This window comes from Pan paniscus, chromosome 18, assembly GCF_029289425.2.
Source record: "Pan paniscus chromosome 18, NHGRI_mPanPan1-v2.0_pri, whole genome shotgun sequence".
NCBI classification, from domain to species: Eukaryota; Metazoa; Chordata; class Mammalia; order Primates; family Hominidae; genus Pan; species Pan paniscus.
In genome coordinates, this window is record NC_073267.2 from 16,464,888 (window position 1) to 16,478,186 (window position 13,299).

The 13,299-nt window shown below is 48.6% G+C and overlaps 1 protein-coding gene across 7 annotated transcripts in view; it reads left to right on the forward strand.

The window, feature by feature from the left end:
• ABCC1 (ATP binding cassette subfamily C member 1 (ABCC1 blood group)) overlaps positions 1-13,299 on the forward strand; it is a 186,958-nt gene that overhangs the window by 169,284 nt on the left and 4,375 nt on the right. For all 7 annotated transcript variants that reach the window (XM_034950822.3, XM_034950824.4, XM_055099364.2 and 4 more), the window contains 5 exons: positions 455-556; positions 6,428-6,574; positions 8,985-9,143; positions 11,104-11,270; positions 12,977-13,171. In XM_034950822.3, the coding sequence (XP_034806713.3) occupies positions 455-556; positions 6,428-6,574; positions 8,985-9,143; positions 11,104-11,270; positions 12,977-13,171 (770 nt within the window). The remainder of the gene's footprint in view (positions 1-454; positions 557-6,427; positions 6,575-8,984; positions 9,144-11,103; positions 11,271-12,976; positions 13,172-13,299) is intronic.

The following is a 13,299-nucleotide window of genomic DNA, read 5'->3' on the forward strand; positions in this document are numbered from 1 at the left end:
CTTATACCTGGGGTTGCTAATTTCGGTACCTTTCTTACCTGAATGTTTCATAATTCATAACCTTTTATTTTTATTTATTTATTTTTTTGGAGACGGAATCTCACTCTGTCACCCAGGCTGGAATGCGGTGGTGGGATCTCGGCTCACTGCAACCTCTGCCTCCTGGGTTCAAGTGATTCTTCTGCCTCAGCCTCACAAATAGCTGGGTTTACAGGTGTGCATCACCACACCTGGCTAGTTTTTGTATTTTTAGTAGTGATTGATGGGGTTTTGCCACATCGGCCAGGCTGGTCTCAAACCCCTGACCTCAGGTGATCTGACCGCCTCAGCCTCCCATAATTCATACTTGTTGAAAATAATTTGTTTCCTATTATCTCAGTGGAAAAAAAAAAAAAAAGGAAAGTCAAGTACGCCTGCTTACTCTAGAAATGCCACGTGACTCTTCCACTCACAGGTCACCACGTACTTGAACTGGCTGGTTCGGATGTCATCTGAAATGGAAACCAACATCGTGGCCGTGGAGAGGCTCAAGGAGTACTCAGAGACTGAGAAGGAGGTAGGCAAGGGCCCCTGGCTGGACCTCTTGGTCTTTGGTGTAGCTTTACCCCAAGGAGATCTCTGGACCCTATCCTGTGCACCTCTGCCTCTGAGCTGGATACCTCACCAGGTAGAAGTGCATCTTATGCTTGTCCAGTCTTTTTGCAGCACTTATTTAGAGCCCGGTTTTAGGGTGAAAATAGTTTACTGGCTTTACCCAATATCTGGGGTATCCATATACGAGACTGTGGGATGCTGTCAGGGCATTCAGAAGGTATTCACATTGTGAAGAAGTTTCCCCCTCTAATTCTCTTTCATAACTTTTGACGGTATCACAGAGAAAGTCTTAGTCTGGGGCTAGCAGGTCTTTAACACCTTAGCAATTGAGATGATCTCCGTTCAACAGACAGATAAACAGCAGCCCTCACACTTGGAGTCTTCAACAGGACGGCTTCTGTCTATCAGAAATAACCTTCTGTTATTTGTTATGAATTTGGTTTTTTTGTGTGTGAGGTGGAGTCTCACTGTCACCCAGGCTGGAGTGCAGTGGCACAATCTCGGCTCACTGCAACCTCCTCCTCCCAGGTTCAAGTAATTCTCCTGCCTCAGCCTCCCAAATAGTTGGGATTACAGGTGCCTGTCATCATGCCTGGCTAATTTTTGTATTTTTAGTAGAGATGGGGGTTTCACTAAGTTGGCCAGTCTGGTCTCAAACTCTTGACCTCAGGTGATCCGCCTGCCTCAGCCTCCCAAAGTGCTGGGATTACAGGCGTGAGCCACTGCGCCTGGCCTGTTATGTATTTGTATAGGGGACTCCTGTTAAGGAAAATAATACTGCTTTTCCTTTTGTGATTGTAATAAATTTTCCTCTTAAGTAAGTTGAGAAATTAAGTCTAAGTGACTTGATTAAGGATATTAAAACAACAAGAGAATGAGTACATGCATACTACACGAATGATGTAGCTGGGAACTGACCAAAGTTTGGGAAACCCTGCAGTTGTTGAACCCCAGTCCCCTTTTTATAGATGGAGAAAAAGGGAACCTGAGGAGGGACGACAGCTGATCCAAGGTCCCACGTGGCTTGGTAGAACAGCTGGGACTAGGACCCGTGCCTCCAGTCTTTGATGTTGCGTTGCCCTTAATAACTGCCTTCTTAGGCCCTGAACACCAGCACGAGTAGGAACAGCAGTGATAATAGATAATCACAATAATGCCTGGCGACACCCCCACCCTACATTAATGATAACAGGGACACACGTAGTGCCTTGTAGAATGTCAGGCCCAGACTTAAACGTTTAATACAGAGTAATGCACTCAGTCTTTACCCCGCTCTATGACTGATTTTTGAGACACGGTCTCACTCTTGCCCGGGCTGGAGTGTAGTGCGATCTCATTCACTGCCTCCCAGGCTCAAGCGAGTCTCCTACCTCTGCCTCCTGAGTGTCTGGGACCACGGGCATATGCCATCACACCCGACTGATTTTTGTATTTTTAGTAGAGACGGGATTTTGCCATGTTGCCCAGACTCATCTCGATCTCCTGGGCTCTAGTGATCTGCCTGCCTTGGCCTCCCAAAGTGCTGGGATTACAAGCGGGAGCCACCATGCCCAGCCCAGCCCTATAATTTAGATGCTACTATTACCCCCATTTTACAGGTAAGGAAACTGAGACAAAAAGCTGAAGTTACTTGCCCAAGATCACATGGCTGGTAAATGGCAGACCTAGGCGTTGAGCCTGTGCCTCCTCAGAGACCCTATCCAGTGCCATGGGAGTCATGCTACCCGGCCTCCTGAGGAGAGATGCCCCTTGGGAGTGAGACCAAGGCCTCTGTAAGGTCTGTCCTGAAGAATTCACAGAGGTGACCTCGGCCTACTCCTTTAACATTCTGACTGGGTGAACCAGGTCCCATGTCACGGGTGAGCATTGTAAGAATGGCGTTGAGTGCCCCCGTGAGGAACCAAGGGTGTATTACACCGGCAGCTTCCAACTTGACACTGAATTTAATTCATTTACAAGGTATTTCATTAGGTTTTTTTTTTTTTTTTTTAGATGGAATTTGGCTTTTTTTTGCCCAGGCTGGAATGCAGTGGCACGATCTCAGCTCACTGCAACCTCCACCTCCTGGGTTCAAGTGATTTTCCTGCCTCAGCCTCCCAATTAGCTGGGATTACAAGTACCCACCACCCCGCCTAGCTAACTTATTTCATTAATTTTTATAATAGCCTCATTGACATGTGAATTTCACATGCCATGCAATTCACCCAATTAAAGCGTTCAGTTAGATTGAATTCAGTTTTTTTTTGTTTGTTTGTTTGATACTTAAGTCTCGCTCCAGCCTGGAGTGCAGTGGCATGATCTCAGCTCACTGCAACCTCCTTCTCCTGGGTTCAAGCGATTCCCAGCCTCCTGAGTAGCTGGGATTACAGGCGATTTTTGTATTTTTAGTAGAGAAGGGATTTCGCCACGTTGGCCCGGCTGGTCTCGAACTCCTGACCTCGTGATCCACCCGCCTCAGCCTCCCAAAGTGCTGGGATCACAGGTGTGAGCCACCACACCCGGCCTGAGTTCAGTTTTTAAAAGCATTTTACTTTTGACTGACTTTTATATTTTTAGAAGGATCGTGTTTGACAAACCCAAGAGAAAGTAATTGTCCTCATTAGTCCTACCCCTATTCTGTATTTGCATGTATTTTTATATATAAAGTTCCACATACTTCTCTCCATTCCGCTCACTGTGTTGTTATAGCATCTCCCCTTCAATTATGTACATAAATTATAAATAGAGATACGCTTGTTGTTTTAAAAAAGAAAAAGTCAATACAGGGCTGGACACAGTGGCCCACGCCTGCAATCCCAGCACTTTGAGAGGCCAAGGTGGGTGGATCACTTGAAGCCAGGAGTTCGAGACCAGCCTGGCCAACGGTGAATCCCGTCTCTACTAAAAATACAAAAATTAGCTGGGCATGGTGGCAGGTGCCTATAATTCCAGCTACTTGGGAGGCTGAGGTGGGAGGATCGCTGGAACCCGGGAGGTGGAGGTTGCAGTGAGCTGAAGTCACATCACTGCACTCCAGCCTGGGTGACAGAGTGAGACTCTGTCTCGAAAAACAAAAAAACAAAAAAAGAAGTTTATGGTGGAGAAAGACAGTTTGTTCCTGTTCGCCCCGTTCCTCTCCTCTCCAGGGAGAGGCCCCATTAGCATTCGGGTGAATTTCCCCCAGAACTTTCCTGTGCGGATTCCCACATACCCCAACACGTTTGTTTGCTTGTTTCTTTTTCTTTTAACATAAGTGGGATCTACCTGTTATCCTGTGACACCTTTTCTTTAACCATGAGGCACCTTTGCATCTGTGTATAATAACAGTCACTGCCTCTAAGGGCTGCTGTGAGGCTCAGATGAGATTATGGGTCTCAAGTGCTGAGCAGAGCAACTTGCCTTAGTTGCATTGTAAGCGCTCAATAATAATACTTATTTTTTGGCCGGGCACGCCCGTAATGCCAGCACTTTGGGAGGCCAAGGCAGATGGATCACTTGAGCCCAGGAGTTTGAGACGATCCTGGGCAACATGGTGAGACATCGTCTCTACAAAATAAAAAATACTTTTTGTTGTTGGCGGTGGTGGTGTTCTTTTTTTTTTTTTTTTTTTTTTTTTTTGAGACAGAGGAGTCTTGCTGTGTCACGCAGGCTGGAGTGTAGTGGTTTTATCTTGGCTCACTGCAACCTCTGCCTCCCAGATTCTAGTGATCCTCGTGTCTCAGCCTCCCAAGTAGCTGAGATTACAGGCTCCCACCATCAGGCCCAGCTAATTTTTGTATTTTTAGTAGAGCCAGGGTTTCACCATGTTGGTCAGGCTGGTCTCAAACTCCTGACCTCAAGTGTTCTGCCCGCCTCGGCCTCCCTAAGTGCTGGGATTACAGGTGTGAGCCACTGCGCCGGCAATGCTGTGATTTTATAGCACGTCCACAAAAGGGCTGCATATCTTGCCTAAAAGTTGCCCGGCGTTTTCTTGTTATGTGCCGTCTGCAGTGCCCCTGAGCTTGGCCATGTGCTCTGCAGCCTGGTTCAGCACCTGTGTGTGCCCTGGACGGGGAGGTGCATTCCCCGAGGCTAAAACCAGTGAACCTGGCCCAGGCCATATCCAGCTGTGGGCCTCAGGAAATGCTGAACTGAACTGCTTTTCAAAAGGAGGGTTGTGTGTCCCTGGGCAAGTTACCGCCCCTCTCTGTGTCTCAGTCTCCTTGTGTGTAAACTGGGGATAATGAAAGGACCCCCCACATGGGATTGCTGTGAGGATTGGATGAGATACTGCGATACAGATGCTGCTTTTTTATCCTTGCCTTCCTGCCGGGGTGGGCAGCCAGGGTAACTCACTTTTATTGTCGTGTCTGTCCAGAGAAGACCACTCATTTCATTGACTCCATTTATAAATATTTATTTAAATTTTTTTTTATCAAAAAGTAAGTTTTATTGGCATCTAAAAACAAAACTCACCCAACATTGAAACATACTTCAATATTTATGTTATTGTTTTCTTGTTTCTTTTTTACTCACTGCAGTGTGAGGAACAAATCACATTTACTTTGGAGAAACAGAGACCATAGTGTAGATTTTACAAAATCACTTTTTAAACTCTCTGTATTGCGCTCCTCAAATACCTAGAGCCAGTCTGTGCATAAAATGGCACACTGTTGTCTAAACCTTAAAATTCTGCACAGCCTAAAGATATGGATAAGATATACCTCCACTTGCTCTTTTGAAATACATCTATTACCTTATCCAGCCTAATGATAGTTACCTAAAAAATTCTTTGTTCCATGGGAAGTCTCTGACAAGCTGTTATACATTTCCTTGACGTTAAAAGAATCTGGGGGCAACATTTATATTTTATCAGAAAAACTTTTTAAAAGTTTACCTATCATGTTCATGTTAAGAACAATGTCTGTGGCGGGCATGGTGGCTCACGCCTGTAATCCCAGCACTTTGGGAGGTAGAGGTGGGCGGATCATGAGGTCAGGAGTTAGAGACCAGCCTGGCCAACATGGTGAAACCACATCTCTACTAAAAATACAAAAATTAGCTGGGTGTGGTGGCGGGTGTCTGTAATCCCAGCTACTCAGGAGGCTGAGGCAGGAGAGTCGCTTGAACCTGGGAGGCAGAGGTTGCAGTGAGCTGAGATCATGCCATTGCACTCCAGCCTGGGCGACAGAGTGAGACTCCATCTCAAAAGAAAAAGAACAATGTCTATACAAATCAGTTGTACAATTATTTTAAAAGAATGGTGAGCATGAACGTCACGTTAATTCTGGCAGACAAAAATGAACAACTATGATCCATTGAGCCATTATCTATTACACAGAGATGACAGCTTTACAGAAGGTATCTCTGACCTACTGAGGGATGATCATGTCCTCTCAGTTTCTGTGCCTTCTACCACTAGTTCACTTTCTATATCAGCAGCTGTGTCACTCTTCTTGTTTATGTTCATAAATGTGTGTTGAACACCTACTGTGTGCTCTGAGCCCTGGGATACAGCAGTGAACAATTAGAGCCTGTCCTCATTGAGTGGATGGTGCAGTGGGTGTGGGAGACAGAATACACTCAAGCATGCGAGCCCCAAGAGGGCTGGGGACAGGCAGTGCCCTGAAGGAGAAGGCAGTGCGGGAGGGGACAGAGGGACACAGGGCTGAGAGGGTGTTCTGTATCGACCAGAGATCCACAGGATGCAAGGGGGTCATTTGGGGAATAACATTCCAGGAAGGGCAACCCCCCAGTGCTGAGGCCTGGGAGGCCACCTTGGGCAGCAGAGTGAGTGAGAGGGGAGGTCAGGGGAGTCACAGCTTTACTGGATGGACTGGGAATTCCTTACTCTCTCCCTTCACTGCGATCGAAGGCGCCCTGGCAAATCCAGGAGACAGCTCCGCCCAGCAGCTGGCCCCAGGTGGGCCGAGTGGAATTCCGGAACTACTGCCTGCGCTACCGAGAGGACCTGGACTTCGTTCTCAGGCACATCAATGTCACGATCAATGGGGGAGAAAAGGTGGGTACACATCGCCCCATTCCCTCACCCATTCCCGGTCGGGCACAGGGTGCCATCGGGCAGGTGAACCTAGCTGCAGCGTCTCCCCAGTCACTCACGGCTCCACACCTTTGCTTGAATGGCTTTTCGGGGGGCTGGGAGTGGACTGTGGCAGTAAAAGCTGTTCAGAGCGCATACAGCTTGCAGAAGTGAAGGCTTTTGGGTGAACTGACAGCCCGAAGACCAAATGAGCCCCACAGATTTGTTTTGGAAGATTTTTTGTTGTTGTTGAGAGAGGGTCTTGCTCTGTTACCCAGGCTAGAGTGCAGTGGTGTGATCTCAGCCCACTGCAGCGGCAGCCTCCCAAGTGGGGGGACTACACATGGTTGGGAGTACAGGTGTGTGCCACTGCACCTGGCTAATTTTTGTATTTTTTGTAGAGATGGGGGTCCTACTATGTTGTCCAGGCTGATCTGGAACTCTTGAGCTCAACCGGTCTGCCCGCCTCAGCTTCCCAAAGTGCTGGGATTACAGGAATCAGCCACCATTCCTGGCCCCTGGAAGAAGTTCTTTTTTTGTTTTTTTGTTTTTTTGTTTTTTTTTTGTTTTTTTTTGTTTTTTTTTTTTTGAGATGGAGTCTTACTCTGTTGCCAAAGCCAGAGTGCAGGGGCCCGATCTCAGCTCACGGCAACTTCTGCCTCCTGGGTTCAAGTGATTCTCCTGCCTTAGCCTCCCGAGTAGCTGGGACTACAGGCATGCGCCACCATGCCTAGCTAATTTTTGTATTATTAGTAGAGATGGGGTTTTGCCATGTTGGCCAGGGTGGTCTTGAACTCCTGACCTCAACTGATCCACCCGCCTCAGCCTCCCCAAGTGCTGGGATTACAGGTATGAGCCACTGCACCTGGCCTGGAAGAAATTTGAATAAGTTGCAAATACTGAAAAATCTGGAAGACTTAATATAAAAATTTATTTTCTGCTTTTTTTGGAAGATCAGAACATCTGGCAACATCAGGTCAATCCTCCCCCGCCTGGCTCTTTCTAGTCAACCTGTGAGCCTCCTGGTTCACGCCAGTCCCTCCCTGTCCCATTCAGTGCCTAGTTGGCCCCTCCAAAACATTAGAATTTGTGATCTCTAGAATAAGGTGTCACCATCCCTTCTAGGGGGTGGCTCAAGGGAAGTGAGAAATTGTCAGAATTTTGGAACCTTCTCTTGGTTCCGAGCTGTTCTTGGAAGAGGTTCCTTGACCTGAGTGATACCCTTAGACTATCCTCTGGAATTGGTCTGACAGTCTTCCTGGCCATTTGCTGGGGGACAAGGCTGCTTTCACCTCTGAACGTATGGACTTATTGAACTGTTCCTACGTCCCTCCCACAAAGCTCAGAACATTCTGTTCCCAGCAGATAATTTCTCTCTGAGTTACAGAGAAGAGCAGAGTGGGTGATGTTCTTGCTGTCTTTTTTTGTTTTTGTTTTTGTTTTTGTTTTGTTTTGTTTTGTTTTGAGACAGGGTCTCACTCTGTCACCCAGGCTGGAGTCCAGTGGTGCTGTTTCGGCTCACTGCAACCTCCGTCCCCTGGGTTCAGGTGATTCTCCTGCCTCCGTCTCCCGAGCATCTGGGACTACAGGTGCATGCCACCACTCCCAGCTAATTTTTGTAGTTTTAGTAGAGATGGGGTTTTACCTTGTTGGCCAGGCTGGTCTCGAACTCCTGACCTTCTCTGATCCATCCTCCTCGGCCTCCCAAAGTGCTGGGACTACAGGCATGAGCCACCGTGCCCCAGCCCTTGTTGAGTCTTTATGGCTTATCTCACGTCATGAGAATTTTTGCACGCATGCTGCTCTGTGACACCCCTGTAGGAGGGAAGAGGGAGCCCACTTCTCAAGAGCCAGGCAGGAAGGGGAGAATTGGAGGTCAGGAACGTCATCCTTTGGCCATTAGCTAGAGAACCTAGTTTCTTCAAGAGAGGATGCATGGAGACCAGGTCATAGCAAAGGGCCGGAAGATCTGCCTGAATCTTTCAGATATTTCAACAACTCATGATGGGAAACTCACCATCAAAGGTGTGAAAAACAGTGGGGAAATGAGGAAATGCCTGATTATTACTTAATAGTTTCTTGAGTCTAAACAAATAGGGCTTTGTTGGAAATTCCTTCTGCCTCTTCTGTATCTCTTTTGAGGTCGCTAGTAACTTATAAAAAGCCGAGTCATTCCTTTCGGGAGCCTGGCAAAGGGAAGAGAGTCCTTCTTGACCTTCGGCCGAAACACCCTTAAAGGAGTGTCTCTGGGCAGCGGGCGAGGGAGAGGGCTGTGGAGTTGGGTCGACCAGATGACTGATGCCTGAGGTGGGGCCGAGATGAGGGCACTTTGGGGCAGGGAGAAGTCCGGATGCCAGCATTCCCACCACACCTGGGCCCTTCTGTCCTGCAGGTCGGCATCGTGGGGCGGACGGGAGCTGGGAAGTCGTCCCTGACCCTGGGCTTATTTCGGATCAACGAGTCTGCCGAAGGAGAGATCATCATCGATGGCATCAACATCGCCAAGATCGGCCTGCACGACCTCCGCTTCAAGATCACCATCATCCCCCAGGTGGGGTCTGGGTGTGGCCCAGGGGGTGAGCCAGAGCTGGCAAGCCCTATGATTGCACTGACAGTGGTGTATGTATATTTTTGGGGAAACATACATTTGGCCCTACTTCATCGTTCTTTTTTTTTTTTTTTTTTTTTCCTGAAACAGGGTCTCGCTCTGTTGCCCAGAGTGGAGTGCGCTGGCTCAATCTCAGCTCACTGCAACCTCCGTCTCCCAGGCTCAAGCGATTCTCCCACCCCAGCCTCCTGAGGAGCTGGGACTACAGGCACATGCCACCACACCCAGCTAAATTTGTTTTGTACTTCTTTGTGGAGATGGGGTTCCACTATGTTGCCCAGGCTGCCCTTGAACTCCTGGGCTCAAACAATCCACCCACCTTGGCCTCCGAAAGTGCTGGGATTACAGGCGTGAGCCACCGTGGCTGGCCTTCATTGTTTTTATTGAAGTTAGGCTGTGCTGCTGCTTCCCTGAATTTCCTCTTAGTATATGATTAACAACGTGGGAATTAACTGACTATCAGTCCCGACTTCCTGTCCCCGGGAGGGGTAGTTTCGGAGCATCTAGAAAAATCCAAAAAGACACCGTCTTCTCTCTCTGCTGCCAGAGTCAGACTGAGCATCTCTAACCCTTCCAAGAGCTAGACAAGAAATTTCGATTTTAATTTCTTTTTAATTTTCGATTCATGGGGTGCACCTGCAGGCTTGTTACATGGGTATATTGTGTGATGCTGATGCTTCGGCTTCTATGGATCTCATCACCCAACTATTGAACAAAGTACCCGAGAGAGAGTTTCTCAACCATTACCCTCCTCCATCTGTCCCCACTTACAGAGGCTCCAGTGTCTATCATTTCCATCTTTACAACCATGAGTACCCAGAGTTTAGCTCCCACTTACAAGTGAGAACACACAGTATTTGGTGAGAAATAAGGATTTTCTTTTTCTTTCTTTTTTCTTTTTTCAACTGAGACGGAGTCTCACTCTGTCACCCAATGCAGCGGCACGATCTCAGCTTACTGCAACCTGCACCTCCTGGGTTCAAGCGATTCTTCTGCCTCAGCTTCCCAAGTAGCTGGGATTATAGGCACGCACCACCACGTGTGGCTAGTTTTTGTATTTTTAGTAGAAACGGGGTTTCACCATGTTACCCAGGCTGGTCTCAAACTCCTGACCTCGAGTGATCTGCCTGCCTCGGCCTCCCATAGTGCTGGGATTACAGGGGTGAGCCAACATGCTTGGCTGAAATAAGGATTTTCTAGACCAATCCCCGCAGGTGGATTCCTTAATATGTTGCCTTTTAGTGTAATCTTCCCTAAAGTGTCTTAGAAGATTCTCTTCTGTGGTTGGATGACGGGAGAATCCACGGGACTTTACTGTTAGGAATCACCTGTGCTGTGTCTCATTTCTCGAGGTTCTCAACCCACTTGCATATTGAAGGCTCCAGGAAGTTGTATGGAAAGGAAATCTGTTGTATTCTGCCAAACTCAGACTTTCCAGACATTTTTTTTTCCCATTATTAAGGCAATTTTTTTTTTTTGGAGATAGAGTCTTGCTCTGGAGTGCGGTGGCACAATCTTGGCTCACTGTAACTTCCGTCTCCCGGGTTCAAGTGATTCTCCTGCCTCAGTCTCCTGAGTAGCTGGGACTACAGGTATGCACCACCATGCCCAGCTAATTTTTGTATTTTTACTAGAGAGAGGGTTTCGCCATGTTGGCCAGGCTGGTCTCGAACTCCTGACCTCAAGTGATCCACTCGCCTCGGCCTGCCAAAGTGCTGGGATTACAGGCGTGAACCACCGTACCTGGCCTTTTCTTCCATTATTAACATCTCCAGAAATAGTGATTCCAAGGAGCTCTGATACCCCACCTTCAACAGTCCTGGCCAGAAGTCCTTAGGTCGCCTCCATCCATGTCAGCGTGACACAGGTGTCACATGCCGTCCACTCTCTTCTCTCTGAACAGGACCCTGTTTTGTTTTCGGGTTCCCTCCGAATGAACCTGGACCCATTCAGCCAGTACTCGGATGAAGAAGTCTGGACGTCCCTGGAGCTGGCCCACCTGAAGGACTTCGTGTCAGCCCTTCCTGACAAGCTGGACCACGAGTGTGCGGAAGGCGGGGAGAACCTCAGGTAGGCGGGGGTGAACAAGGAGACACCGGATAAGGTGTCCTAGGCGCCATCTCGGTAGGGGTGTTTGAAGATTCTGTCCAGATCTGTGTCACCTGGATTTGAGTCCCAGATGACCATTTGTCCCTTCACCTCTTGGAGCCTCAGTTTCTGTATCTGTAAAATGGGTCTCAATCCAGGCTCTTTGTACCATGAGGTAGAATAACCAGGATGACCAGTACATTTCCTTTTATACACACCAGCTCCATTCAGTTGATAGTGGCTGTCAGTTGTTAAGCTATGGAAAGTCTTCTATACCAGTTGGTCACTAGCACTGCTCTGAGCCCCCAAGTCCCCACGCACTACCCCAGCTGTCTTGGTCTCTACCAGGATCCTGGAGCTCTGTCCATGACCCAGCAACTAAAGCATTAATGCCTGGCACACCAGCGGAACCTCTGGGTTCCCGCTTTGGTGGTGTTTGTTAGTGCCTGGTTCTGGTTCTGTTATCCGTCTCCATGATAACCAACCATAAAGCCTCAGGCATGTTCAACCATGAAGCAACGATCATTGCTGCCATACGAGGGTAGTCAGCCAGGTGGCTCTGCTGATCTCGGCTGGGCTCACATGCATGTCTGGGAGTCAGCTGGCTGTTGGCTGATCTCGGGGTCAGCTGGCTTTTGGCCTCAGGTGGGGCAAGAAGGGTATGTTCCGTGCATCCCTCATTCTCCAGCAGACCAGCTTGGGCATGTTGTCATGGCGATGGCAGGGGCACAAGAGCGTGCAAGCCCCTGTTGCATCTAACAGTATTCTTTTGGCCGTCCTTACTTTTGCTGGTGTCCCATTGGCCAAAGCAAGGAACATGTCTGATTCCAGAGCCACCTCTCATGGCCCCACAGTTGGATAGGGGTGCATGGATATGAGGCCTTTTTTTTTTTTTTTTTTTTTTTTTTGAGACGGAGGGTCTCGCTCTATCACCCAGGCTAGAGTGCAGTGGCGCAATCTCATCTGCAACCTCCGCCCCCGGGCTCAAGCAATTGTTCTGCCTCTGCCTCCCAAGTAGCTGGGATGACAGGTGCCTGTCACCATACCCAGTTAATTTTTGCATTTTTAGTAGAGATGGGGTATCACCACATTGTCCAGGCTAGTCTCAAACTCCTGGCCTCAAGTGATCCGCCCGCCTTAGCCTCACAAGGTGCTGGGATACTAGGTGTGAGCCACTGTGCCCGGCTCTTTTTTTTTTTTTTTTTTTAAGAGACAGTGTCTCACTTTGTTGCCTAGGCTGGAGTACAGTGGATTGATCTCGGACTCTAACTCCTGGACTCAAGCAATCCTGCCTCAGCCTCCCAGTAACTGGGACTACAGGAGCATACCACCACACCCAGCTAATTTGTTTATTTTTGTTTTTGGAGAGATGGGGGTCTTGCTTTTTTGCCCAGGCTGGTCTCAAATTCCTGGCTTCAAGCTATCGTCCCACCTCAGCCTCCCAAAGTGCTCAGATTGTGGGTGTGAGCCGCTGTTTTGAGAATGATTCTGAACCTGCGTCTTGCTGAATAGGAGATGTGCTCTGATTGATTAGTGATGTCTGCTGCAGACAGATGTTGGGAGTGGACATGCTTTCCTGGTCAAGCAACATGGAGTGTCTCCTTTCGCTTCTCCCAGCCTGGGCCTAGGTTCAGGGTCAGGGGTGGTTTGACCCAACACTATCTCCTGGTCTTTTTCTTCTGGTCAAGTGTTGGGCAGCGCCAGCTTGTGTGCCTAGCCCGGGCCCTGCTGAGGAAGACGAAGATCCTTGTGTTGGATGAGGCCACGGCGGCCGTGGACCTGGAAACGGACGACCTCATCCAGTCCACCATCCGGACACAGTTCGAGGACTGCACCGTCCTCACCATTGCCCACCGGCTCAACACCATCATGGACTACACAAGGTGAAGCCCCTGGCACAGTGGCCTCTAGGCTTTGGGAGTTTGCCTTACTCACTGGCTCACTCATTAATTCATTAATTCATTCAACACTGTCCTTATCCCTAGTGACAGCCCCAGTGGGTGGATCCTCT